A 25,751-nucleotide genomic window follows, 5' to 3' on the forward strand; every position below is an offset into this window, starting at 1 on the left:
GCTTTTTCCAGAGAGAATCGTAAAGCTGTATATTTATTTTATAAATATGATAAAACTAAAGACTTTTTGGAGATATGAAGGATGCAGTACTACTCTATAGGTACTCAAGATTAACATGAGATTGGGTGAAACTGTGTGTGTTATGTCCCCTTTAAGATGATGTTTGACTGATTAAAACCTTGTTGGGATTCCGTTAATCAGAATGTCTGAACAAACAAATCAGTAGATGCCACCAAGTCAACTCATCACTCAAGTTACCATCCTTGACTGGCTTCTCAAAACATCACTCCAGACTCAACCAGATCTGAGATCGCACACAACCAGACAATCCCCATTCAATGAACAATATGATTGCACAATTACTGATTGATGGTTAATTCAGGTTATAGTCCAATAAATTGCAAGGATTTCATTCACCATTCTCTATTTACTAACCTGTGTGTATGACTACCAGTTTGACCTACATTATGAGACTAAATGTGCTAATGTAAGATGTGTTCAGGTTTTAGATTTCTACCCCTACATTATGAGGACATGCAGCTGTAAGTGATATAAGAGATTTGTGCTCTCCTGAATTAATTTCTGAGTTAAAAATCTGCTAGTCTTGTTACTGTGCTAACAACTAAGAATTTCCCAGATCCTGTGAAGACGGGCCCTCATTAAGGTCCTCTATAGCAGTGGTTCTCAACTGCGGTCCTGGGGACCCACCGACCTGCATATCTTGTATTTCTTATTTGTTTGCCTTAGTTCACATTCTTGATTCAGATCATCAGCTCGTTAAGAGAGATCTTTTTAAGACAGTGTGTAACATAAGGGAGACATATAGGCAGGGTTGTATTTGTTTAAAAATCATATATCATAACATAACATCATAAATCATAGCATTTTACAAGGAACTACTTGAAAATATTTTGTGTAATGATTTATAATCTGCTCCTGTAATCATATTTTGTGTAAAAAGAATAAAGGTTGTCTGTTTTACTGCACCACTGTTCATTTCATCTGGAAACCACAGTAACCTGTATGTGTAGGTATGTGTTTTGAATTTTGCAAATGTAGGTAAAGCTAAATTTTTCCAATAAGCCTATGTCGAAATATAGATAGGAGAGGGACAAATTTAGAGAGAGTACCATCACATGTGCTCATGTACGACTAAATCTTTTTTTTTTACACTAAAGCAAAGTCTGCCTGAATGGACTGTAAATATTCATTAAAAAAATTAATTTCCTGCGGAACCACCACCTTGATTTATCACTTTGGCATTCTTCACAATTACAGTGCATTTGCCACTTGCAGATGTTTAATTGGCCTTATGACATTAGCGATCAAATTTTCTTGGATCTTTTGACATACAAGAGACTGCTGTACTATAAAAATACTTGCAGTGTAAGTTTCAGAGCTCAAACATTCCTCCTCCTCACAATAAAAGCATTTTATTACCATAATGACGTATCTACTTTCTCCACATTGTGGTAGACATTTGTATCAGAACACCTCCACAATAGCATAGCTCCTTAATCCTTCCATAACCTGCTCAGCGGAGGTGAGCAGTGAGGTGAGATGTCAGACACCATAACACTGGCTGTGACACTGCACCAAAACAAAGCTTTTCCAACAAAAGGGAAAATGATCATGTTTTTTTTTTGCTTAAAACATTACTAACATTATAAGTGAACCTCAAAGAACCTTAAATTAAATTATTAATTAAAAAGCACAGGTAGCAAACATTTAACAATAGTAAATGGAAGGTATGAAAGAAGAGAAAGTGTCACTTACTCGTGGTACAGTTTATCCTGTCACAGTCTAGATGGGGAAGAATAAATGACATGTAAATTTAGCCTTCAAAGTAACATCTGCAGATATTGAAGCACATAACCCACTTCTCTGGGGACAGACACACAAGAACACCAATGATCCTGATGCTCGTGCATGCCATCGCATTCACCCAAATGTCCTGCTGTGAATCTGAACTCTTTCTGGGAATATTGTACAAATATTACGCCTATATTTTTTAAGCCAATTAGGCAGCATTTAAGTGGCACTTTCCACAAATAAGAGTAAAAATAGGGTCTAGAAGACCTTTTCTTTTACTTTCATCAAATGGTCAGTGAAAGGGTTTTAGCCCTCAAAAAACTCAGTTTATCTATATACACTGAACAAAATTATAAACGCAACACTTTTGTTTTTGCCCCCATTTTTCATGAGCTGAACTCAAAGATCTAAGACTTTTTCTATGTACACAAAAGGCATATTTCTCTCAAATATTGTTCACAAATCTGTCTAAATCTGTGTTAGTGAGCACTTCTCCTTTGCCAAGATAATCCATCCACCTCACAGGTGAGGCATATCAAGATGCTGATTAGACAACATGATTATTGCACAGGTGTGCCTTAAGCTGGCCACAATAAAAGGCCACTCTAAAATGTGAGCCTAAGGCACACCTGTGCAATAATAATGCTGTCTAATCAGCATCTTGATATGCCACACCTGTGAGGTGGATGGATTATCTCGGCAAAGGAGAAGTGCTCACTAACACAGATTTAGACAGATTAGTGAACAATATTTGAGAGAAATAGGCCTTTTGTGTACATAGAAAAAGTCTTAGATCTTTGAGTTCAGCTCATGAAAAATGGGGGCAAAAACAAGTGTTGCGTTTATAATTTTGTTGTTCAGTGTATATATAATGTACACACACACGCACACGCACAGGCATTAAATTGTTTTTGCAGTGTGTCACTCTTTTCTTCCATCATTAATCATGACTCATTCTGGCTGCGCACATTCATTGAAATAACATGCACTTATGAAACATTCAAAATACCATCAGGAACATGTAACTAAAGCACACCTGTGCAATAATCATGCTGTCTAATCAGCATCTTGATATGCCACACCTGTGAGGTGGATGGATTATCTCGGCAAAGGAGAAGTGCTCACTAACACAGATTTAGACAGATTTGTGAACAATATTTGAGAGAAATAGGCCTTTTGTGTACATAGAAAAAGTCTTAGATCTTTGAGTTCAGCTCATGAAAAATGGGGCAAAAACAAAAGTGTTGCGTTTATAATTTTGTTCAGTGTATGTATAGATTTGATTACTAATGGAAACGTATTTGACTACGAATGGAAATGCCAAAGCATCATACCATTGGTCAGGCTGTGACAATAACTAGTAAACTGCCTAGTAATCCATATTTATTTGTTATTGGCGGTAACACTTTATAATAACATTCAGTTGTAAGTAATTTATAAGTGATTAGTTAATGATTAACTAATCTTTTACAAATCATGATTATGTGTTCATAAATGATTAATAAGTGATATGTTAATATTTTTTTCTTTGTTTTGTAGATTAAGTTAAAAATAATTTACAAGTGATTAGATAATGATGAACTAATCATTTACAAAACATATTTGATTACTAATGGAAACGTATTTGACTACGAATGGAAATGCCAAAGCATCATACCATTGGTCAGGCTGTGACAATAACTAGTAAACTGCCTAGTAATCCATATTTATTTGTTATTGGCGGTAACACTTTATAATAACATTCCGTTGTAAGTCATTTATAAGTGATTAGTTAATGATTAACTAATCTTTTACAAATCATGATTATGTGTTCATAAATGATTAATAAGTGATATGTTAATATATATTTCTTTGTTTTGTAGATTAAGTTAAAAATAATTTACAAGTGATTAGATAATGATGAACTAATCATTTACAAAACATGACTATACGTTCACAAATGATTATTAAGTAATATGCTAAGGATTTACAAATCTGTCGTAAGTTATCTAAAAATAGCATCATGAAATAATCAAACAGATCCTTAGTAAATGGTTACTAGTTACTAGTTAATATATTATTAATCACTTATTAAATCATTGAAATGTCAACATTGTACTATTATCTTAAACATTTGTTAATCATGAACAAACATAAATGACAAACATACATGAATTATATTATATATACTGATCATTTACTAATGGTTTAATCATCATTTGTTCATGATTAACACATGTTTATTAAGATAATAGTACAATGTTGACATTTCAATGATTTAATAAGTGATTAATAATATATTAACTAGTAACTAGTAACCATTTACTAAGGATCTGTTTGATTATTTCATGATGCTATTTTTAGATAACTTACGACAGATTTGTAAATGAAACAAGGTAAATTCCTTGATTAAAAGGTACGGAAGGATATCAGTTATCAGTTATACAATATCAAGAAAATCAGTCTCCACTGAAATCACTATGCCTGTTTTTAGGTAGTGATTTATTGATATATTTCATCCAAGTTCACCAGAAGCAGGGTCTCAGCCTAGTGTGCCATCAACCTCAGCAAAGAAGGGGCTGCACACAGTCAAAAACCAGAGCTGGCTCATCATGTGAGGAAATGCTCTTACTAAAGTAACACTTATTAATTAAATAAAAATAAAAATTGACTTACATTGACTTCTGTTGTATTTCTCAAAATATCTTCTTTTGTGTTCCACAAAAGAAAAAAAGAGTACATTATGACAGATTTTTTGGTTGAACTATACAAATTCTAAAGCTCTGGCATACATGAAGTTCTTCTTCATTCTTTGCTCAGAGGTAAAAAGAAGTTTGAAAAACCTGAGTAACGGTATAGTGTTTGCATATATTTGGACACCTTCCACAGTTCTGTTTTAGAGGAGCATTTAAATACGCAATACTGTGACAATTCACTGAGCAAATGACTGTTTCAGGTGTGTTTGATTAGGATTGCAGCTGAATTTTGCAGTGAGGTTGATCTCCAGGAACAGGATCGGGCATCCCTTCTGTATTCTGACGTGCACCTCTTAAACCAGCCCGCAAACAGCCATGTAGTTCACAGCATAGAGGCTACAGTCTAGGTCAGACGCAGCAGTATAAATCAGCCGTTAGACATGGTAAAAACCTGTGGATAACTACAGTGCACAGCTTTCCCCTGTGAATGTATTAATCAAAGTGAAAATGAGAGGGCACAGAGTGTTTATGCTTTGAGAAATGGCTGGTTTTCAGATGGGAAGGGCAACAAAGAGGGCTGTTACACAACACAGAGCATTCCCCTTTAACAGAGAGCACAGCTGAGGTGTTTGAGTGTGTACGGAGAGCTGCAGACTCCGAGCATTGAAGGCCTCTGAGCATGTCCACCATAAAGACAACAGTGGTTTTCTGTGTGATGTGCTTTGAAGAGAGGTTTAAGTGCATGACAGCACAGACAGCAAAAAAAGGTCTTGTTTAAAGTTCATTTCTGGCTAGATATGAACAAGTCTGGGTACATTTGGTCACAGGTGTGTGATAGAATGTGTTTAGCACCAATACCTAGATTAACCATGAGCCGGACGCGACTTGTATCCAGCTCCAAACGGAGGGTGTCTGCGGAGTCTCGAGACGTGGTTGCCATGAGAACACCATATGCCCGCTGGGAGCGGAACCGTAGCGAAACATCTTCAGCCTCTGTATGCATAGCTACAGATAACTGGACCTTCATGAATTTACTGCCATCGTAACTGAGAATGGTGGCATCTGCAGATGAGAGGCAAAGATTATACTATATCAGTGTCATTAACAATAAAAAAATAAAAAAATTCACCTTTTTAAAAAAATAAATAAACACATTTCCAGCAAAAAGTAGTTCATCAGGCCACAATGTAAGTGAAAATGAAATTCACAGCCAGCACAAATATTTGTTGTTTAATTTATTGATATGGGAAGTGAAACCGAAGCCCAGGGATCTCCAACCCTGCTCCTGAAGAGCTGCCTTCCTGATTCAAGTGTGTTTGATTGGGGTTTAAGTTGAAGGACAGTAGCGTTCCAGGAGCAGGGTTGACTACCCTACACCTATAAACACCCGGTGTGCTGCGATCAGTTGAACAGGAGTAGTTTTCAGGACATACGCTGATCAGCCACAACATTAAAACCACCTGCCAAATATAATGTTGGTCCCCCTCTTGCTGCCAAAACCTCTCTGATGTGTTAAAGCGTGAACTCCACAATACCTCTGTTTGTGTCCTAAGGTATCTGACACTCAGCAAGTCCTGCAAGTTGTGAGGTGGGGCCTCCATGGATTGGATTTGTTGGTCTAGCACATCTCATAAATGCTCAATCGGATTAAGATCTGGGCAATTGGAAGGCCAAAGCAACACCTTGAACTCTTTGGGCCTGTTTACAATTGGCCACTTCATGCATTTTCTTTAATTGGATAGTTATCCAATCACAAAAAGACGAGGTATAAATACCCTCCAACAAGCACTTAAGACAGACTGCAATCCGATCACACAAACCACTTCAGAAGGTGGTTTGAGCTACATTTTAGATGCAACTGGACAAGTGTAAATTTACCTGGTTGTTGAGGTTACATATGTAAATTTTACTCTTCCCAAAACTGCCAAAAATAAAGGATTGAGTCCACGTTAGAGCAGCTCCTGGTAGCCAGATACCACAGCGCTACTGCAACATCCATCTCCACAGATATGGCTTGTCAGAGATGAGCATCTCTCTTCAGCAAACATGCAAACTGACACAAACAATGCACACATACCCGATCTAAAAGAAAAGGTGATTTGTCAGACCAGGCAACCTCCTTTCACTACGCTCATGTGTAGGAGCTTGCCCATTTGTCCTGCTTTCAACACATGAAACTGACTGTTCACTTGCTGCCTAATATATCAACCCCCTTGACAGGTGCCATTGTAACAATACAATCAATGTTATTCACTTCATCTGTAAGTAGTTTAAATGTTGTGGCTGATCCATGTATGTTTATCAAAAAATTTTATTCTTTTATCAAAAAAGAAAACAATTGTATTCACTAATATGTCTCTATTTGTAGAAACTGCTGCGCACTTTAAGTTGATTTAAGTTGAAAGGCATTTGATTGTGGGTGGTGCGAAACCTGTATCAAGTACATGGATAATTATGTAAATGTTATAAATGATGTTAATAATTTTGAGACTAATGTCATCCCATAGACAGAGTGGCTTCAATGAAAAAAGAGAGATTAAAGTGTACAGAGCATGGATGTCAGGATCCTGACACTGAAAATCAAAAACTAGACAGGAACACACAAAACGTCCTGTCCCAAGTAACAGCTACAACAATGAAACATGAAACCTCCATCTTAATGAAACTGCAATATAATACAACGTTTCTGCAATATTTAAGAAATATGAAGTGATAAGCATTTAAAACAAGTGTCAGCCTCACCTCTCTCACAGGAGCGACCAAGATTGCCCGTCCCGGAGCAGTCACACACATAACGGTTCCACCCTTCCCTGCAGACTCCATTGTTTTGGCAGGGGTTACTGAGACACTGCTTAGGAGCCTCTTTACTGCAGGAGGGCTTTACACCTGCGGCTTTCTGCACCTCAGCTATGCGGCGGATGTCTTTGCTCTGACCACTGATGAAGAAGTCACGGATGCAGCCTACATAGCCATAGTTGAGCAGAGCAGTCCACACCTCAGTAGGACACACCATATCAGCTTTATTTTCTGGCAGTCCTCCTAAATACAAGCTATCATCCAGGTCAAGAACCTCGCTGTTTCCTGGGGCTTGGTATGGTGTGCGAATTGTGTTGATAGAGATGGTACCTGGAATTCAACAATGCCAGAGAAAAATGTGAGACTGTGCAAAGTAAATCCTGTTATGTATTAGAGAATAAAGTACAACTAAGATGCCTGATAACACTTCCGATGAATTTATTCACAGTTGTAAACCATTATAATACACAACTCCATTGTTAGGTAAGTTTTAAAATCAGGGTTAATGTGTAAATAAATAAATACATACATACAAGAGGTACAGGTTACAACACACCACCACCTCATCAATGATTGTTTCAAATCATATAGAGACTGAAATTACATGAAATATATATTTAAACATTAGACAAGCTGTACTCTCTTACAGCTTGCATTTACATGCTAAAAAGCAAATTCACGCATTCGTGATTATGTGTGACTAGACTATTGTAATGCATTACTGAGTGGATGTGCCACTGGTTTATTAAACCAACTTTGGGATGCTCATATTGACTGTTTGTTGCATGGTTAAAGAAAAATATGCTATACATATTTGTTAACTCAAGGGGGCGTGTCGACACATGCAACCACGTGTACGTAATTCGCTGAGCAATTAAAAAGAAGTACCGTGTGGGACCATTTTGACAGAAAGGGTGACAAAGTGACTTGCAAAATATGCTATGTGGTATTAATAAATACAGCAGTAGTACAAATACATTGCAATATCACTTGCAAAGCAAACATCGACAAGCATTGTGTGATGAAGGACAACAAACTTTGCCCTCCATGTTATTAGGGAGAAGATCTAAGGAGATAACGCAGAGAATCTGTTCAATGGTAGTAAAATACATTTTGCCCATCAGTGGAGAAGGTTTTCAAGAGCTATTCAGCTACATTGAGCCCAATTACGAAATCCCTTCAATACGTACTATTACCCATAAGGTTGAAGCCTGTTTTGATGCACTTAAAACACAACTTGATGGCAGAAAGTTATCAGCCCTTAAGACTCTCACGGACAGCAACACCGAACCGACTCGTGCTCTCATCCTTAGTTTTGGTTTTTGGCAATATTGGCATGCCACATTATAACATGTCCGTGTTAGTGTCTGCTTCATTTGAGTAGCTTATATCAAGTGTCAGATGAGTAACTTGGATGATGAGGATGATTTTTCTATCATCATACTAACAGTTGTCTGAATTTTTGGTTGATTGTAATCGATTACATACCTTTCTATCAAAGTTATCTGACATTATCAAGATTAATTTGTTCTGACAGTTTAACTCTTGAGATCTTGTCATATTTTATTACCATTTTCTAAACTATAACAAATAAACTGTGATAATGTAAGAAATGTTGAAGGTGTCTGAATACATTTTGGTTTGACTGTCAGCTACATTGAGCCCAATTACGAAATCCCTTCAATACGTACTATTACCCATAAGGTTGAAGCCTGTTTTGATGCACTTAAAACACAACTTGATGGCAGAAAGTTATCAGCCCTTAAAACTGACTGCTTGACTGCACTCACAACACTCGGGACAGCTATATAAAAATAAAGTGCCACTACATCGTTAAGCACTGGCAAATTATTTCAGCTGTACTCACACAGGGCCATCGCTAGTGGGGTGAAAGGTGGTGACTATTATGACTGTATATGTAATAAAAAGACCATGCAGTGCTATTTTCATTTGATTATTCGGTTTCTGTACCTGGACACCTACAAACTTGAAAAAAACTTAAATATTGTGTAAATAGCACAAATAAATAAATAGAATGAACATACAAATTAAACAATTTCAAACAGGGCCCACTGGTACAACCTGCACTGGGGCCCCACAAACCCTAGCTACGGCCCTGAGTCCTCACAACTAAACTAATTGATGCAGTGGAGACTTGGGGACTTACTGGGAAAGTATCGCATATGTTCATGACAATGCACGCAACATTGTGGCTGCAAACTATCCAGGAGCGGTGAACTGGGACTCAATTCCCTGTTTTGCTCATACACTACAGTTCACTGTAAATGATGGATTTAATGTGTTTGTGAATTGGGTTATCATTGCAGCTGGGTGGCCTGTCCGGCACTTCAAGCACAGCACCCATGCATGCAAGGCACTAGAAGCTAAACAAGAACAAATTCAATTTCTGAAACACCAGCTCATTCAGTCGTGTAAAACAAGATGGAACTCTATGACATGTTCGGAAGACTTTTTGGGCTGTTACAGCTGTTCTGTCTGACTGAATGGTAACAAAGCTGCAAGATGCCAGAACCCCCAAGATGGCAGAGATTGTGGCAGTGCTGGAAACTTTAAAATGTGCAACCATCATAATGTCAACAGATTAAAACATGTCCGTTTCCATTTACCCCATTGCCTCCTGAACACACATCTGATGAGAGCCGAGGATGATGACCACAGAGTGACAGAGTTCAAGGCAAAGGTTTGGCAGTACTTATTATTATTATGATTGTTATTATTATTTATTGTTATTATTATTATCATTTTGCATGTGTATGTTTGCGTTTTTATTGGGTCATGGTATTTTCCATTAGGATTAGGTTATCAGTGCTGCAAACGTCAAGCTTTGTGAAAATATTGGCTCTGCAGCAGTTCCAAAGCAGCTGGTATGAGGGAATAAGGGTACTTTACAGTTATTTTGCTGAAGGACCGGATATCTATACAGAGCTGTAAGCCTCCATCCCTTTTGACCACAAAGAAGAAGCTGGAAGCAGCAGGGATGTGGATGGAGCTGGATCATCTCTTCCACATATTCCTCCATGGCTTTCTGCTCTGGGAGGGAAAATGGGTAAATTGGCACTGGCTCACCAGGTAGGAGGTTGATAGCACAGTCCCGTGATCTGTGTAGTGGTAAATAGGAGGCTCATTACATCCTGGAAGTAGGAGTAGCAAGGGAGAATAACCACAGCCTGTTGATCCACTAGACCCTTGATTGTGGTGGGGTTTACAACCAATGGCGGAATTTCAGGTGACTTGGGAAGGAGAGGACCAGGAAAGGACAGGTGATTGTTTTGCAAACCCTGGGTGCCCTAAGATGATGTACCTGATTGTCTACTTCATCGGAAGAAATGGCATAGAAAGCGGGGGAAGAGAGGTGGTGTTTTGGTGAGACTTAAAAGATCAGCTGGAGTCTTTGTCAGATGTCCAGTTGCCAGCGGTGGATAACGTCAGCTGCGGTTCATTATCAAGTCGACGCCACTGTTCGCCCTCCCTTGCAGTAAGGTCTTCTTTTCTTCACTATATTCTACCAGAGCATTCAGAAACAACATTCCAGTGGAGAACTGTTCACACGAGGTTTTGTGGAGGTGGAGTAAACATCCATAATCTTAGAGCACTGGAGTTTGTTTCAAATCAGAGGCTGTCTACAAACACCCTCTCAAATCCCTCTACAATTAACAATCTGAAGATGGCTTTAATAAATGCTAGATCCATTTCAAACAAGACCTTTTTATTAAATTACTTTATTTATTCACGGGAACAGGACCTTTTGTTTGTGACAGAAACTTGGCTCAGCGTTGGTGATTTTGACTGTTAATCTGAAGTATCTCCAAGTGACTTTAATTTTTTAAGTACTCCACGGTCATCTGGCAGAGTGGGGGGGGTGGGTGTTGCTACTATATTTAATAATACTCTAAAATGTCGTCTATTAGCAGTACATGATTATTCTAGCTTTGAGTTGCAGCTAGTTAAAGTTTGTGCACTTATATATAGACCCCCAAAATATAACAAACTGTTTATTCATGAATTTTCTGAGTTCCTAACTGCAATTGTACCGAGTTTTGAGAGGATATTAATACTTGGTGATTTTAATTTGCATATCTGCTGTCCCAAAGAGCCCATGGTGAAGGAGTTTCTACATCTTATTGATTAATTTAATTTCACACAATTTTTCTCAGGTTCTACCCACAATCTTGGTCATACTTTGGATTTGATATTATCCTTGGGTGGTCCAGTTTTGAATGTAGATATTGAGGATGCTCGTCTTTCCGATCATAACCCAGTTGTTTTTAGTATTTCAATTTCCAGTCCCTTTTTAAATTGTAAGCCACCAGGCCGGTATGTTCGTTCTTTGAAATCTTCAATGGCCAGTGAGTTTTCAAAGGGTTATACTTTATTTCCAGCTCTGCCTCTGTCTTTTGGTTCAGGTATAAATGATTTAGTGTCAATATTTAATTCCTCCTGTAATGTTATTATGGATTTGTGTGCTCCTTTCAAAATCATAAGTCCGAAAGCCAAACCACAGCCATGGCTTAATAATGATACCCGAAGCCTCCGACAAATGTGGAGAAAAGCAGAGAGGAAATGGAAGAAAGATATGCTGCAGGTGTCTTATGATATATTGAAAGATGCTATGATTAAGTATCAGAAGGCAATTAAAGCTGCAAGGACAAAATATTTATCTGATCTCATAAGAAAGATACCTAATAACCCTAAAGTGTTATTTAAAACAATTGATTCAGTTTTAAACCCTGAGATAGCTACTGGTCTTGATATTAGTCAGACAACGTGTGAAAAGTTTGAAGAGTTTTTTATTAACAAAATTGATATTCTTAGAGCTGGTATTCTGCCTCCAGACTCTATCCTTGATTATATCATCCCACCCTCATTAGTACATTATTTAAATGAGTTTAAACTGATTTCATTACCTGATTTGGTGGACTTAGTCTGCCATATGAAGCCCACTCAGAGTTCTTTGGACATTGTTCCTCCACGTCTCTTACTCAGGTATTGGACGTGGTTGGTCTAGATCTTTTGACAATAGTGAATTCCAGTTTGCTGAGCAGTGTTGTGCCATCTTGCTTTAAGCATGCTGTGGTGCAACCTCTTTTTTAAAAAATCCAATTTGGATTCATCTAATTTAAAGAACTATCGACCAATTTCAAAATGGCCTTTTCAGTCAAAAATTTTAGAGAGGGTTGTCTTTCAACCGCTTTCTACTCATTTAAATGGAAATGGTTTTTTTTATAAGTTCCAGTCGGGATTCAGGGCCCAGCACAGCACAGAGTCGGCCCTTCTTAAAGTGTCTAATGATCTCCTTTTGACTGTTGATAAAGAACTATCGACCAATTTCAAAATGGCCTTTTCAGTCAAACAATGGAAATGTTTTTTTTTATAAGTTCCAGTCGGGATTCAGGGCCCAGCACAGCACAGAGTCGGCCCTTCTTAAAGTGTCTAATGATCTCCTTTTGACTGTTGATTCGGGAAAGTGTGCAATTTTAGTTTTACTTGATTTGACAGCTGCATTTGACACTATAAAACATGAAATACTGATTTGAGTGTTTAAGACTGTGGGCTGAGATTCAAGGTCATGTTCTTAACTGGTTTAGTTCATATCTGTCAGGGAGAACTTTTTCTGTTGAATTAGGAAATTTCTCATCCTCTTCTGCTCTGATGAAGTGTGGGGTTCCCCAAGGACCAATATTGGGTCCAGCGTTATTTTCTATTTACATGTTTCCTTTGGCTGTTATCTGTCAGAAACATAATGTATGTTATCATCTTTATGCCGATAAAACATAGCTTTATATGCCTATAGAAATGGGGGATAATTCGGCATTACAGTCTCTTTTTGCATGTTTTAATGATATTAAGGAATGGATGGCAGCATATTTTCTTCACTTGAATGAATCAAAGACTGAAGTGATAGTGTTTGGCCCTCCGAGTGTTCCTGAACCCATAATTAATCAATTAGGTTAATTTAAATCTAAGGTACATAATCATGCAAAGAGTCTTGGAGTCATTTTTGACGCAGAGTTAAAGTTTGATAAGCACATTAATTATATGGTTAGAGGTGGTTTTTACCAATTAAGGAATAAAGCAAAAGTGAAACCTTTTCTGTCTTTTAATGATTTGGAAGTTGTTATCCATGCTTTTATCATGTCCAGATTGGACTATTGTAATTCCTTGTACTATGGTGTTTCTCATGCATCAATTTCAAGCCTGCAGCTGGTTCAAAATGCAGCTGCTAGGCTTTTAACTGGGACTAAGAAATTTGTAAATATAACGCCTGTATTAGCTTCCCTTCATTGGCTTCCAGTTAAATTTAGGATTCAGTATAAGTTAGTTATTATTGTTTTTAAAGGTTTAAATGGACTGGCACCAAGTTATATTAGTGAACTTCTTCAGCAGCATACATCATCCAGGCCCTTACGATCTACACAAAGACTCCAGCTAGTTGTTCCCAAGTCTCGATTAAAATCAAAAGGAGACAGGGCCTTTTCTGTTGCAGCACCTCGTTTATGGAACAGTTTACCTCTCCATGTTAGATCTTGTACCACTCTCGATGTGTTTAAATCTCATTTAAAGACTTATCTCTTCTCCCTTGCATTTGACTGTAATTAATTTTATCTATTTTTGTGATATGTTACTGTGTTTTATAATTTTAGACTGTATGTGTCATGTCTGATTTGTAAAGCACTTTGGCCAATGTCTGTTGTTTTTAAACGTGCTATATAAATAAAACAGAATAGAATGTCAAGCAGAGGATTTCTCCAAAACCAGGAGGATGATGTTCTCAATTTGCATGCAGACTACTTGCAGCTTAAAAGGACCAACACTGTATCAGAGAGTTCCTTTTCCCAAGGGTTTTCCAATTATTGAGTGCATCTTATACATTAATTCACAAGCCCTATTCCAGAGATGGAGGTGCTGGCAGAGCACTGCGAAAATTAAGTTACTGCATGGGTTCGCTGCTCTGTATGGGCTCACTGTCTGATTTTAGAGTGCTGGTGACGAGGCTGGCAATGGAAAGACGTGGACTGCAGGGATGAAAACTTAGAGGAACTGGGTGGCCAGCTGGCTCGGCTCCCTGACATATCATTTCTAGTGACCCATACTCGGAATTAGTGTTCTGCATTTATCCCATCCAAAGTGCACACACACAGCAGTGAACACACACACACACCGTGAACACACACCCAGAGCAGTGGGCAGCCATTTTTTTGCTGCGGCGCCCGGGGAGCAGTGGGGGTTCGGTGCCTTGCTCAAGGGCACCTCAGTCGTGGTATTGAAGGTGGGAGAGAGCGCTGTACATTCACTGCCCCCACCTACAATCCCTGCCGGTAAGAGACTCGAACCCACAACCTTTGGGTTACGAGTCCGACTCTCTAACCATTAGGCCACGACTTCCCCCAAGGGCTAGTAGAAGGAAGCTACTACAGTCATCCGCCAGAGTAGGGTGCTGGATTGACCATAGCACTGAATGAGATGGATGCTCCTTCAGGGTTCATCGTGTTTGGTCTGGCCTTCTGGGGATATCAGACTCAAGAGAGATGAATGATGTTGAACTCAGTGTCAAGTATTTACCGAAAACAGCACAAACAAATGGAACAGGTATGTAGCTTTTTTTTATTTCTAAAAATTTACTTTTGTTAAACCAGAATGGTATTTGTAACATATATAGTCTGTTTTTTGTTTCATGTTCACTCTGTTCCCTGTTTTGCTTTGCCTGAGTTCTGTTCACTAGTTTGTTTCCATAGTTTCCTATTATTCCCTCATCTGTTTCCATAGTTGCTCATTAATTCCTCATGTGTTTGTAGTTGTGAATATTATCTGCCTATGTACAGTATTTAAACCCTGGGTTTCTTCTGTTCATTGTTCGGTCACATTTCAGTTTATGTGGTTGTTATTTGTCCTGTGTTTCCCTGGATACCTCCTGAGCATTTTGAATTGTGAATAAAGACTTTGTTTCTTCTTCTTCATCATTGTGTGCCTCGTTACAGCAACCAAAATGTAACAGATGATCAAATTAATGGAAATTCCAGCAGTTAGCCTCCCCTGCCTGGAGCAAGAGCATCGCTCCCTTGAGGACCATACAAGAAAATTTTTTAGATCTTGCGTACCTGACGCACTACCCAGACAGCTGCCTGGCAACGTGACAAAGGCTAAGCTGTTTGGAGAAGGTCCTCCAGTGAGCTTTGCCACATTTGTGGAGTGGGTGCTGGTGAATTGCGGGTAGTCATTCACCATCGTCCTCGCAAAGAAGGAATTCAACTGCCCCACTCCCGATCCAGAGCCCAGTCAGCCATCCCCCCACTGCATGAAGCGATTGCCTGAGCCCACCTCAGACCGCAGACCCAAGCCCACTGAAACACACAAGCCAGCGCAAGAGGAAGTGACTAAGCCAATAAGCCTCAAGATGCATCTGACCAGGTACGCAAGCCAGCAACATTGCTCATGCATCTCCGCTGGTTCCGCCCAGCTTAGTATCTCCTGCGTCTCCTGAGTTCCCACTAGGGGTTGAACGACTTCTGATTTTTTAAAGTCAACTTTTATGTGATGAAAGTCGAGTCGAAGTCGACTAGTCGCTGATGACGTCATTAATTAACAAATAAGTCTGGAGCTGTGACAAACACCTTGTGCACAGCAAATCCACCAAATCCACCTTTGTCCGCAGTCCCACCAGCTCTGCTGGGGTCTTCCGGGTCCCCACCTCTGCCTCAGTCACATGAGTCGTCAACTCCGCCTTGACTCTCCGGACCTACAGTGTCACCCTGGCTCTTTTGCTCTCCGTCTCCACCCTGGGCTCCACCTCCATCAGCTCTGTCTGGATCAATCGGCCCTCTGGTGTCATCAGGGAGCCTCTATCCATATGCGGGACATTGAAATCTTTTTTGAATGAGCGATCACTGTTCACTTTCACTTTTAATTTCACTTTTGATTTGAATCACGTGAACTCTCTGTAAAGGGAACACATCTTACAAGATAAGATATTTGTCAATGAGCTCAGGATCTGTTGAGCAGCAAATCCACCATGGTCTTAATAGTCATCTCTTCTTACTCTCGACCCATGATCAGTGAAATCTGACTCCTGCAGCTTGTGTTGTATGCAGGGTTGTCAAGTCTGTATTTTTTTCCCCATGGAATTGGGCTACTTTTAAAGGGGTCATATGATGCTGCTAAAAAGAACATTATTTTGTGTATTTGGTGTAATGAAATGTGTTTATGCGGTTTAAAGTTAAAAAAACACATTATTTTCCACATACTGTACATTATTGTTTCTCCTCTATGCCCCGCCTTTTTGAAACGCGTCGATTTTTACAAAGCTCATCATTCTGAAAAGCGAGGTGTGCTCTGATTGGCCAGCTATCCAGTGCATTGTGATTGGCCAAAGCAGTGGGTTGATTTCCCCCCGTGGGTTAAAGGTTTGAAATTGTGCATAAATCCTCTATCCATGATAAACTGCGCGAGATGTCACGTTTTGTGAAGGAGGGCCACTGGTAGGAAGCATTTGAGCTGTGTTGATTATGAATGTGCAGTTAATTATTCTTGTTTGGTCTGTGTACTTAAGTTCCTGTCGTTTCAGTTTGATTTTGTCAGGTATTGTTAATGTACATCCTGTGTTTACGTGTGTCACCTGCCTGCCTGTGTGTGGATTTACCTTCTTGTGGATTAATGAAAGACTATTCACTTCATCATCTTCTTTGTGCGTGTTTTCCAGACACTGTAGCATGACAATTACAAGAAGCAGCAAAAGCTGTTGGACTCTAGTACAAATGTTTTCTACTTAAACATTCAATATCAATTTATTGTCAATGTATATGCCCAGATACCAGGGGTATGAATGTCCATAACAGTGACTGTAAAATATGCATTTTAGGTATAGAAATGACATATTTTGAGTTTTGATATTTGGGATATGGTCATTGCGCTACTTTAAGCTGTTCTTTTGTTCATTGTTCAGTCATGTTTCAGTTTATGTGGTTGCTATTTTTCCTGTGTTTCCCTGGATATTTTCTAGAACTGTGAATCCATCGTCATGTGTCTCGTTACAGCCACTGCAACGCAACGGTATTCGGAAGGTTTTTTTTTTTTTGGCTTTTCTTTTGGTTTTACTCATTGGATAGTTTGCTGGTTCAGTAAGTTATAGGAGGTGATCATACCAAATAATTTAGATAACAGACTTTAGCTTAGGTATTTCAAAAGGTAGTTCAGGTGTGTCTAGTTAATTATTCTTGTTTGGTCTGTGTACTTAAGTTCCTGTCGTTTCAGTTTGATTTTGTCAGGTATTGTTAATGTACATCCTGTGTTTACGTGTGTCACCTGCCTGCCTGTGTGTGGATTTACCTTCTTGTGGATTAATGAAAGACTATTCACTTCATCATCTTCTTTGTGCGTGTTTTCCAGACACTGTAGCATGACAATTACAAGAAGCAGCAAAAGCTGTTGGACTCTAGTACAAATGTTTTCTACTTAAACATTCAATATCAATTTATTGTCAATGTATATGCCCAGATACCAGGGGTATCCAGCCCTGCTCCTGGAACACTACCTTCTTGCAGAATTCAGTTCAAACCCTGCCTCAAAACACCTGCCTGCAAGTAATCCTAAACCCATGTATTAGCTGATTCTATAGCACATACACATGTATGTTTGCTCTCATGAGAAAAGACATATCATGCATACTTGTCTTAGCACTTCCTTATGTTTTTATGTAAACCAAGTTTTCACAGACTACCTGCTATTTAGTCCCATGTGAGGTCACTGCTCCTGTGTCAGTCATATCTCACTCACAGCGTGAAGCCAAGGTAATGAAACAATTCATGTACAGTAATTATCAGCTTTCAAGACAGAATGGAAAACACAGCAGGAGGCCAAATCTAATTTTCAGTGTGACATTTCCAGGCCTTAGCCATGAGAAAATACTAACAAATAGATGCAAATCAAAAAAATATGCTGTCTTCAGCTGTCATGTTGTGTCTCTTTGTTGCAGGACAGTGAATCAGGAGGGAAGTAGGGAGGGGGAGTATTTTCTAACAACTCTGTCTACAGTGAGCGAAAAGTATAAAGCAAGAAGCAAACAAATCTACTGTGGTGGGGCGATGCTCCAGAGTATTCTGAAAAATCAGAATTGCACTGTGCATTCATGCAATTTGTTTTTTAACAGTACTTAATAACAGCTCATTGAAAACATCTTTACATTTTAAATCCATGTTTACTTTTAGAGCAGTTTTTTTTCTTTTGCTTCTTTAAGGTTATATATGTAAGGAATAATTGACTCCGGGCCGTTGAATTATTAGAAAAATAATGCACACCCGAGGTGGCCGTTACACCTCGGGTGTGCATTATTTTTCTAATAATTCAACGGCCCGGAGTCAATTATTCCTATATATATGGAAAGATGGCAAATCAAAATAGTAGTGAATTTACTACTGCTATTTCTGTTTTTTTGTTGTTGTTGCTGTATATCTCTGTGCATATGTTTCTGCATGTAAGGTGTATAGGGCACCACAGACCAAAAACAAACCATGCTTCTAACCACAGGTGGAGAGCTGTAGTTCCAACCACACAATGGAATGGAACATTTTGTGAATGGTTGTTTGAATGGTAGTTTCAGGAAACACCAAATCATTGAACTATGTTTGTAACAATGGCCTATGTGACCATAGTCAGCCAATGAAATACACTCCTGTTACTAACGCTACAAAAGTCAGCAAAATGTTACCTGATCTTCCATCCCTCTGGAAGTCCACATGATACCACTCTCCATCGTTCACTTTTTTGTTCACAGCCAGTGTCTTGGTTGTGCCTGATCCCATATCCAGAAGCAGATACAAAAGACCATCCAGCATCTCAATGGCAAAAAAGTCTACCTTCTGTGTGAAAAGGCTCTTGGCCTCTTTTGTCTGTTGCTTAGGTTTCCCATGGCTAAAGAGGAGAAGTCCATTGGGCTCAGTGGTGCGGAAGTCAAAGGAAATAGAACCGGTTTTCTTAGTGTTCCATTTAGGAAGCGTGATGAAGGATTCTGGTGTCTCAAAAGTGATGGGATCTAATGTGGCAACATTCTCACACTTAAAGGCAACAACTCCATGGATCTTCATTTTTGGGTCGCCTTTAAAGGCTAGTCTGGACAGCTCCAGTCGAATTTCATTGTTTTCATACGCAACCTATAAATATAAAACAATGTCAATTGAACAGAAATAATTTGAAACACGATTTGTATCTGTTTTGTTCTGCAAACACAATTTAGACTATTTCTCTTTTGATATCAATGGATCTATTAACATTGGACAAAGAAAAGCTTTATAATGCTTTTTAAAGCTTCCTCTGTACATCTTATAACAGGTTCTTTACCGTGATGAAGGATTCTGGTGTCTCAAAAGTGATGGGATCTAATGTGGCAACATTCTCACACTTAAAGGCAACAACTCCATGGATCTTCATTTTTGGGTCGCCTTTAAAGGCCAGTCTGGACAGCTCCAGTCGAATTTCATTGTTTTTATACGCAACCTATAAATATAAAACAATGTCAATTGAACAGAAATAATTTGAAACACGATTTGTATCTGTTTGTTCTGCAAACACAATTTAGACTATTTCTCTTTTGATATCAATGGATCTATTAACATTGGACAAAGAAAAGCTTTATAATGCTTTTTAAAGCTTCCTCTGTACATCTTATAACAGGTTCTTTACCTCCCTTAGACAGCCCATAAAGTTGTTGCTAACAGGTGATCCCGGCAGGTCGGCTGTACTAGGACTTCCTCCAACATAGAAAAAGTCATCAGATCCAAGCATGGTGTAGTCCTCTTGAGTATATCCTGTGGTGGTCAGTATTCCATCCACAGATATTGTTACCTAAAGAACAAACCACAGGAAAAAGGATATACAGATGCCAGTTTGCTACTGTCTGGATTTCTGTTTCTGTTTCTTTTGTAGATACACAATGCTGCGTAATAACGCAATGGGGAACCTGTAAGTGCTCACAACATCTGAAGCCCTATAGAATCACAGCAATTCATTGGTTGATGGTGCCTGTATGAGTCCGAAGGAGCTTCATACCAGCACCTTAATAGGCTCACCATTAGATTTTCTTATTTTCTGTGCATTATAGCTTCAGTCTGTTTTGTTTAGCCGCTCACCTTAAAGTGAGTTATTCCCCTTTCGAGTGACAAGATGATATTCAGTGAGTTCTCCCTCAAAGCACGCACTTCATTGTCAGTGATGATATGCACGACATGTGTCTCCTATTCAAGATCTGGATGCTGAACTGACCACTGACCAATTCTCTTGTGAATAAGGCTTTGGGAATGATTGTGATATTACAGACAGAGACAAAGCCTTTCTGTTGGATGTGGCCATGCCTAATTCGGGGCTCTTTGGTGACAATATTTAGCTGGTGGTAAAGAAGATCAGTTCAATAAAAAGCAGACAGCTATTTTCCAACACGTGCACCCTCGCAATAAGAGAGACAAACCAGCCACTTCCTTGGCACATTCTGATGCACAAACCTATGCAGTAACAGTATAGCCAATGGAGCTAGCCAATGGCCTACTGCATAGCTTTGTGCATCTTGCAGAAAATCAATGGCACCAAGGGCACATTTATAAGGGAGCTGTTATGCAGCTCCTTATGAGCGGCACTTTAGCACCATCAACCAATGAGTTGGTGTGATTCTAAAGGGCGTCAGACCTTGTGACCACTCTCATGTTCCCCATTGGCATTACACAGTGTCTTTGGGAACCAGGGTTACATTCAGTAAAACAGACATTTTTCCTTTATTTGTTTTAGTCTAAAACCCATTTTTATGTCTCTTTTTTCTTTGATATTTTGCATAAATTTGAAGGGATAGCTTTGAAGACTTAATTTACTTAAATGTAATCACGTGTTGATGTATTAAACAAAAGAATGTGTTAGTAATGCCCCATAGCAACTTAAAATTAATTGACAGACACAAAAATGGTGTTAGTAATTGGGTAGGTTTAAGGGTGGGTTAAGGTGTAAGGGATGGGTCAACAGTGTAATTATAAATGTAGTTACAGAAATGAATTATAGATGTAATTACATGCAGTTATTTAAAAAAAAAATATATAAGTACAATGTAAAAACGTGCGCAAAAAGTGCATTCATTCATTTAAATGTAAGTACATAGTAGTTAGGGCCACTTAATATAAATAATCATAAACAAGGCCTCTCGTGGATTATTGCTTTATTAAATTGAAGTGTCATTCATTTTCATTGTGTATACTTTGCTGTGTTTGTTTATTCACCATGAGCCAGATTTACTAACATCTTGTGGCAGCACAAACCATCTTAAGACACGCAGTGAAAAATTAGCTGAAGAGGTGCGAAAGGTTATTTTTGCGGCTGACCTTATTGCATATGCATTTGTAGGAGATTCACTTTCGGGTACAAAATTTTATGGGAGGAGAGTATTTAAAAGAATAATACAAGGTGATTTACTAAGGTTTGCAGTAGTCAGTTTACTGTTATTTGCACCATTATGTAACGCACCTCAAAAAAATGTCTTAACTCATTTTGCCATTGACATGGCTGCAATAGTTGCTAATTTGCTAGATTGTACTAGTCATTATGGATATGAGATGGCTGCATCTTTGCTCTTTAATTTGGTTATTAAATCACCCACAGAACTTTCCACTCCCATCAGCACTTTGATGGGATTGCTGTCTTGTGCTAATTTGCTCTGTTTAGTAAATCTGGCCCCATCTTTGCTATTTAGTTGATACTTATTTTACAATAAAAAATGGACATCATGGTCCTGTTCCAAAACCTAGTGTGGATATAAAAAGTATAAACACCGTTTGTAAAATTCCTGCTTTTAATGAATCCAAGTAAAATAATGTCAGATCTTTTTCCACATTTAATGTTCTATTGAAATCAACTAAATTCATGTAACAAACAAATACAAACTTTTAGGAGGGGGGGGGGAAGAAAAAAAGAAAATTCTCACATCTCAACTAATACTGGATTGAACAACCTTTTGATTTTAATATAGCAAACTGCTCTTTTTAAATAAGACTATATCAACTTAGCACATCCTAATCTGTCAATGTTTTACCACTCTTCCTTAATTACAAAAGAGCTCCAGATTGGTCATATTGCAGAGGGATCTCTGTTCAAGTTATACCACAAGGATTGTTTTTTTGTTTGTTTGTTTTTGAAGCCATTGCTGCTGTATTTACTCAGTTGTTATCATTCTGAAAGTTGAAATTCCTATTTTTAGCTTCAGGTTTTTAATGGAGGCCTGCAAGTTTTGCCTAAATATTCTGGTATTTGGGACTTTCCGTGATTCATGCTACACTGTAAAAAAGAAATTTGTAAAATAACAGAAAAAGTACTGGCAGCTCACGACACACGACATTATCCATTAATTTTACGGACATTTCTGTTAACCCTAAAACACAATGCAATGAAGAGTAAAATTCAAAATTCTGGTAAAAACACCTGTAAAAAATAAATACACAATATTCCTTCAAATTATATAGGATATTGTGCCCTATTTTGACAGATTTTTTTAGAGTACATCTTGTCTACTGCCCCAGCTCCAACAGAAGAGAAGCAGCACACACTTTGTATTATTATTGAAGGCCATGTCTTTGGCAGTAAAATGAAAACAAGAATATGCTCAAGAAAATCCTACTGATTTTTATTCCGAGTTAATCAGAATCCCTCAAATCATGTCTGAATTATTATAATTACTTTTCAGTAAGACTTTGAATGTGGTTAATTCCAAACGGAGTACCATGTCTTATTATAAAAAAAAGTGTGTATATTCATACAACAACATAATTTTAGGTTTTTATTTTTCCTTATTTCTTAAAAGTTTCTGTTTGCTTCTTACATGAATTTGAATGGTTTTATTATTGAACAAAAAGATGGAAAAAGATCAAAACATGATTTTTAAATAGATAATTTTTTACATCTCGAAAAGCTGAACAGGGGTGTGCAAATTTTTTCCACAGCCATCAAGGTCATCTTTGTTAAAAGTTACTCACACATGCCATACCAATATTGCTTCTCGTGTGAAGTGCACAAGAAATCCGATCTAATTTACAGTTAGGTCAGTGTTGCCATGTTACTAAGATAAAACACATAACAGATATTGGGTGTACTGTGCTTGTCAAAGTCCATTCTGGGGTTGTTATAAAGGATGCATGTGCATGTTCCAATTTGGAGTGCGGATATGACGATTAAACATGCTGTCCAAGCAACTCATTAGGTTTTGGAATGTCTCCAGGGAACAGTGCCTGAAATTACTGTGGAAGGCCTAAAGGCAAGGTGTTGTTAAACGCATAGGCAAAAATATTTTTGTTTATTTCTTGTCCTATTTTAAAAAAAAACTTTGGCCTGTTGCCGTATTGTGCAGAGTTAACTATAAATAAGCAACTTATTAATAAATAATACATTTGATTTTACAAGGGTAGCCAACCCTGCTCCTTGAGAAAGTCCTGTCCTGGAAAATTTAGCTCCAATTTTAATAAAAGCCACCTGAACCAGCTAGCCAAGTAGATCAGGATTAATTGAAAATGACAGGTATTTACAGTAGCAAGGTTGGAACTGAAGATGGCAGGAAGATTGCTCTCCAAGCGCAGAGCTCACCCTGCTCTATACTATCTAGCACCCATGCCTGCAGACAATCATGCTTTTCAGAAGACATTTCAAGAGATACAAACAAGATAATAGGTAAATAAGTTTGACCCTGCTTAAAAGAGGTACTTTTGGCTCTTAGGAATTATTTCTATGGTAATGTTAATACCATATAAAGTGATAATTTCATCTAACGCATGTAATGCTATATTGACTAAATCATTACTCTGTTCATCGGTTTGATGCCCTCTTAGCTCCTGTAGCTCTATTACCTGACGCAAATTCCTTGTTACTTTTACATCATGCCATTCATTGTCATTAAATTTTCCATTGACTGGTTCCACCAGAGCTTCAAACGCCCCAGAACCCAAATTTATGACAAGAGACACTGCTCCGTTTTTCAGCGCCAGGTTGACATAGTCATCAGATTTTCCCGTGTGAAGCATCAGTCCATTTCTCTGGAGTGTTTTGAATGACAGCGTGATTTCATCGCTGCTGCTTTGGATCGGGTTCAGAGAAAGATCATAGCAGAAGTATTCTGAACCTTTGAATGTTGCCACATATTCTTCCATTTCTGAAAACAAAGAAGAAAATAGATGGGTTAAAAACCTGACAAGGATGGATTCATCTCTAACCACGCTTCATTTAACCACACTTCGCACACTTATTTTGACTATTGCACAAGCACATAACAACGACAGAAGATATAAATTATTTGGCTAGCACAAAGACGTGTACAGGTGACTGAGGTTGGCCAGAGTGATCTTGAAAAAAACAATCTCTGAATTGCATGTTTACAATATCTATCTGTAAGAAACAATGTCTTAGTTTCTAAGTTTCAATGTCATAGACAGTGCTTCTTCACCTATATGCCAGATATCTGCTCCTAAATGATGGCCACCGAAGCCATCTTGTTCCTTCAGTTCCTGGTTCCCTTTCAAGGGTGCTTGTGCTGCATCAGAAGTAGTGTTTCTTTGGGAACGCTTCTGCATATATAGCTCCGCCCATGTTGGTGTTTCTTCTCAAGGGAAGCAAAATAGAATTAAGAGGCTTGGATCTCCCGATGCCAAGGCAGCAGCTGTATTACGGGTATGCAACGAAAATGCAGGGAGGAAACTTTATGCAGGGTCTGAGGACCATCATCCTCTCAAAGAGGGCTTCAGTCATAATGCTGCAGGGCTCAGGATTTTGATAGCAGGCCCCTGCGAAGTGTCCTTGGGAGGTCAATCAGCCAACCCCACCACCTTTGGTATTTCAGGGCGCAGCGGTTTCTGGTTCAGTTTTTGGTCCAGTCTCTGCCTAGGAATGTTGCGGAAATGGGATATGGTTCTCTTCCCCCTTGTTTCAACAAGGTCCTACCCACAGTGGTGGGTGCTGAGCTGTCTCTGGTAATGGAACAAGAGCTGTAGACGGTCTTAGAAAAGGAGTTCCTTCACCTGAGAGAGATCTGTGTCAACTAAATTTCGGTTAAGGCTGAACACCAAGAAAAGTGTGCTTTGTCCAATACAGAGGACTACTTATTTAAGCTCGGTAAAGGATTCGACAATGATGCAGGCAAGTCTGTCTCCCGCTCATATCAATTCAATCCTTGCAGCCATAAATTAGCTAAAGCTAGGCCAGTCACTCACTGTCACAGTTGCAGAGTCTGTTAGGTCTGATGGCAGCTGCATCCAACGTGATACATTTTGGCATTCTGCATGATCAAGGTTACGAGCAGGTGACTTTGTACCTTGTTTATGTGGAAGAAATATCGGTTCTTGTCCCAGGGTCTCTTGCTGGAAGCTCCTTGTCATCATGCAATGCTTACGAAAGCCACATACTTCACAGGCTGGGGAGTGACCATGAGTGAGTGCTCATTGCATATAA

General features: G+C 38.6%; 1 protein-coding gene across 1 annotated transcript in view; it reads right to left on the reverse strand.

Moving 5' to 3' along the window:
• The window catches only part of LOC107753725 (neurexin-1a-like), a 77,243-nt gene that overhangs the window by 4,431 nt on the left and 47,061 nt on the right, over nucleotides 1-25,751 (reverse strand). Inside the window, exons 4-10 of the mRNA XM_016569939.1 lie at nucleotides 24,158-24,459; nucleotides 19,974-20,135; nucleotides 19,003-19,444; nucleotides 7,230-7,613; nucleotides 5,346-5,549; nucleotides 1,777-1,803; nucleotides 1,531-1,606 (exon numbers count right to left, since the gene is read on the reverse strand). Of these exons, the coding sequence (XP_016425425.1) occupies nucleotides 1,531-1,606; nucleotides 1,777-1,803; nucleotides 5,346-5,549; nucleotides 7,230-7,613; nucleotides 19,003-19,444; nucleotides 19,974-20,135; nucleotides 24,158-24,459 (1,597 nt within the window). The remainder of the gene's footprint in view (nucleotides 1-1,530; nucleotides 1,607-1,776; nucleotides 1,804-5,345; nucleotides 5,550-7,229; nucleotides 7,614-19,002; nucleotides 19,445-19,973; nucleotides 20,136-24,157; nucleotides 24,460-25,751) is intronic.

This window comes from Sinocyclocheilus rhinocerous, unplaced genomic scaffold (assembly GCF_001515625.1).
Source record: "Sinocyclocheilus rhinocerous isolate Xijiao unplaced genomic scaffold, SAMN03320098_v1.1 scaffold3824, whole genome shotgun sequence".
Lineage (NCBI taxonomy): Eukaryota > Metazoa > Chordata > Actinopteri > Cypriniformes > Cyprinidae > Sinocyclocheilus > Sinocyclocheilus rhinocerous.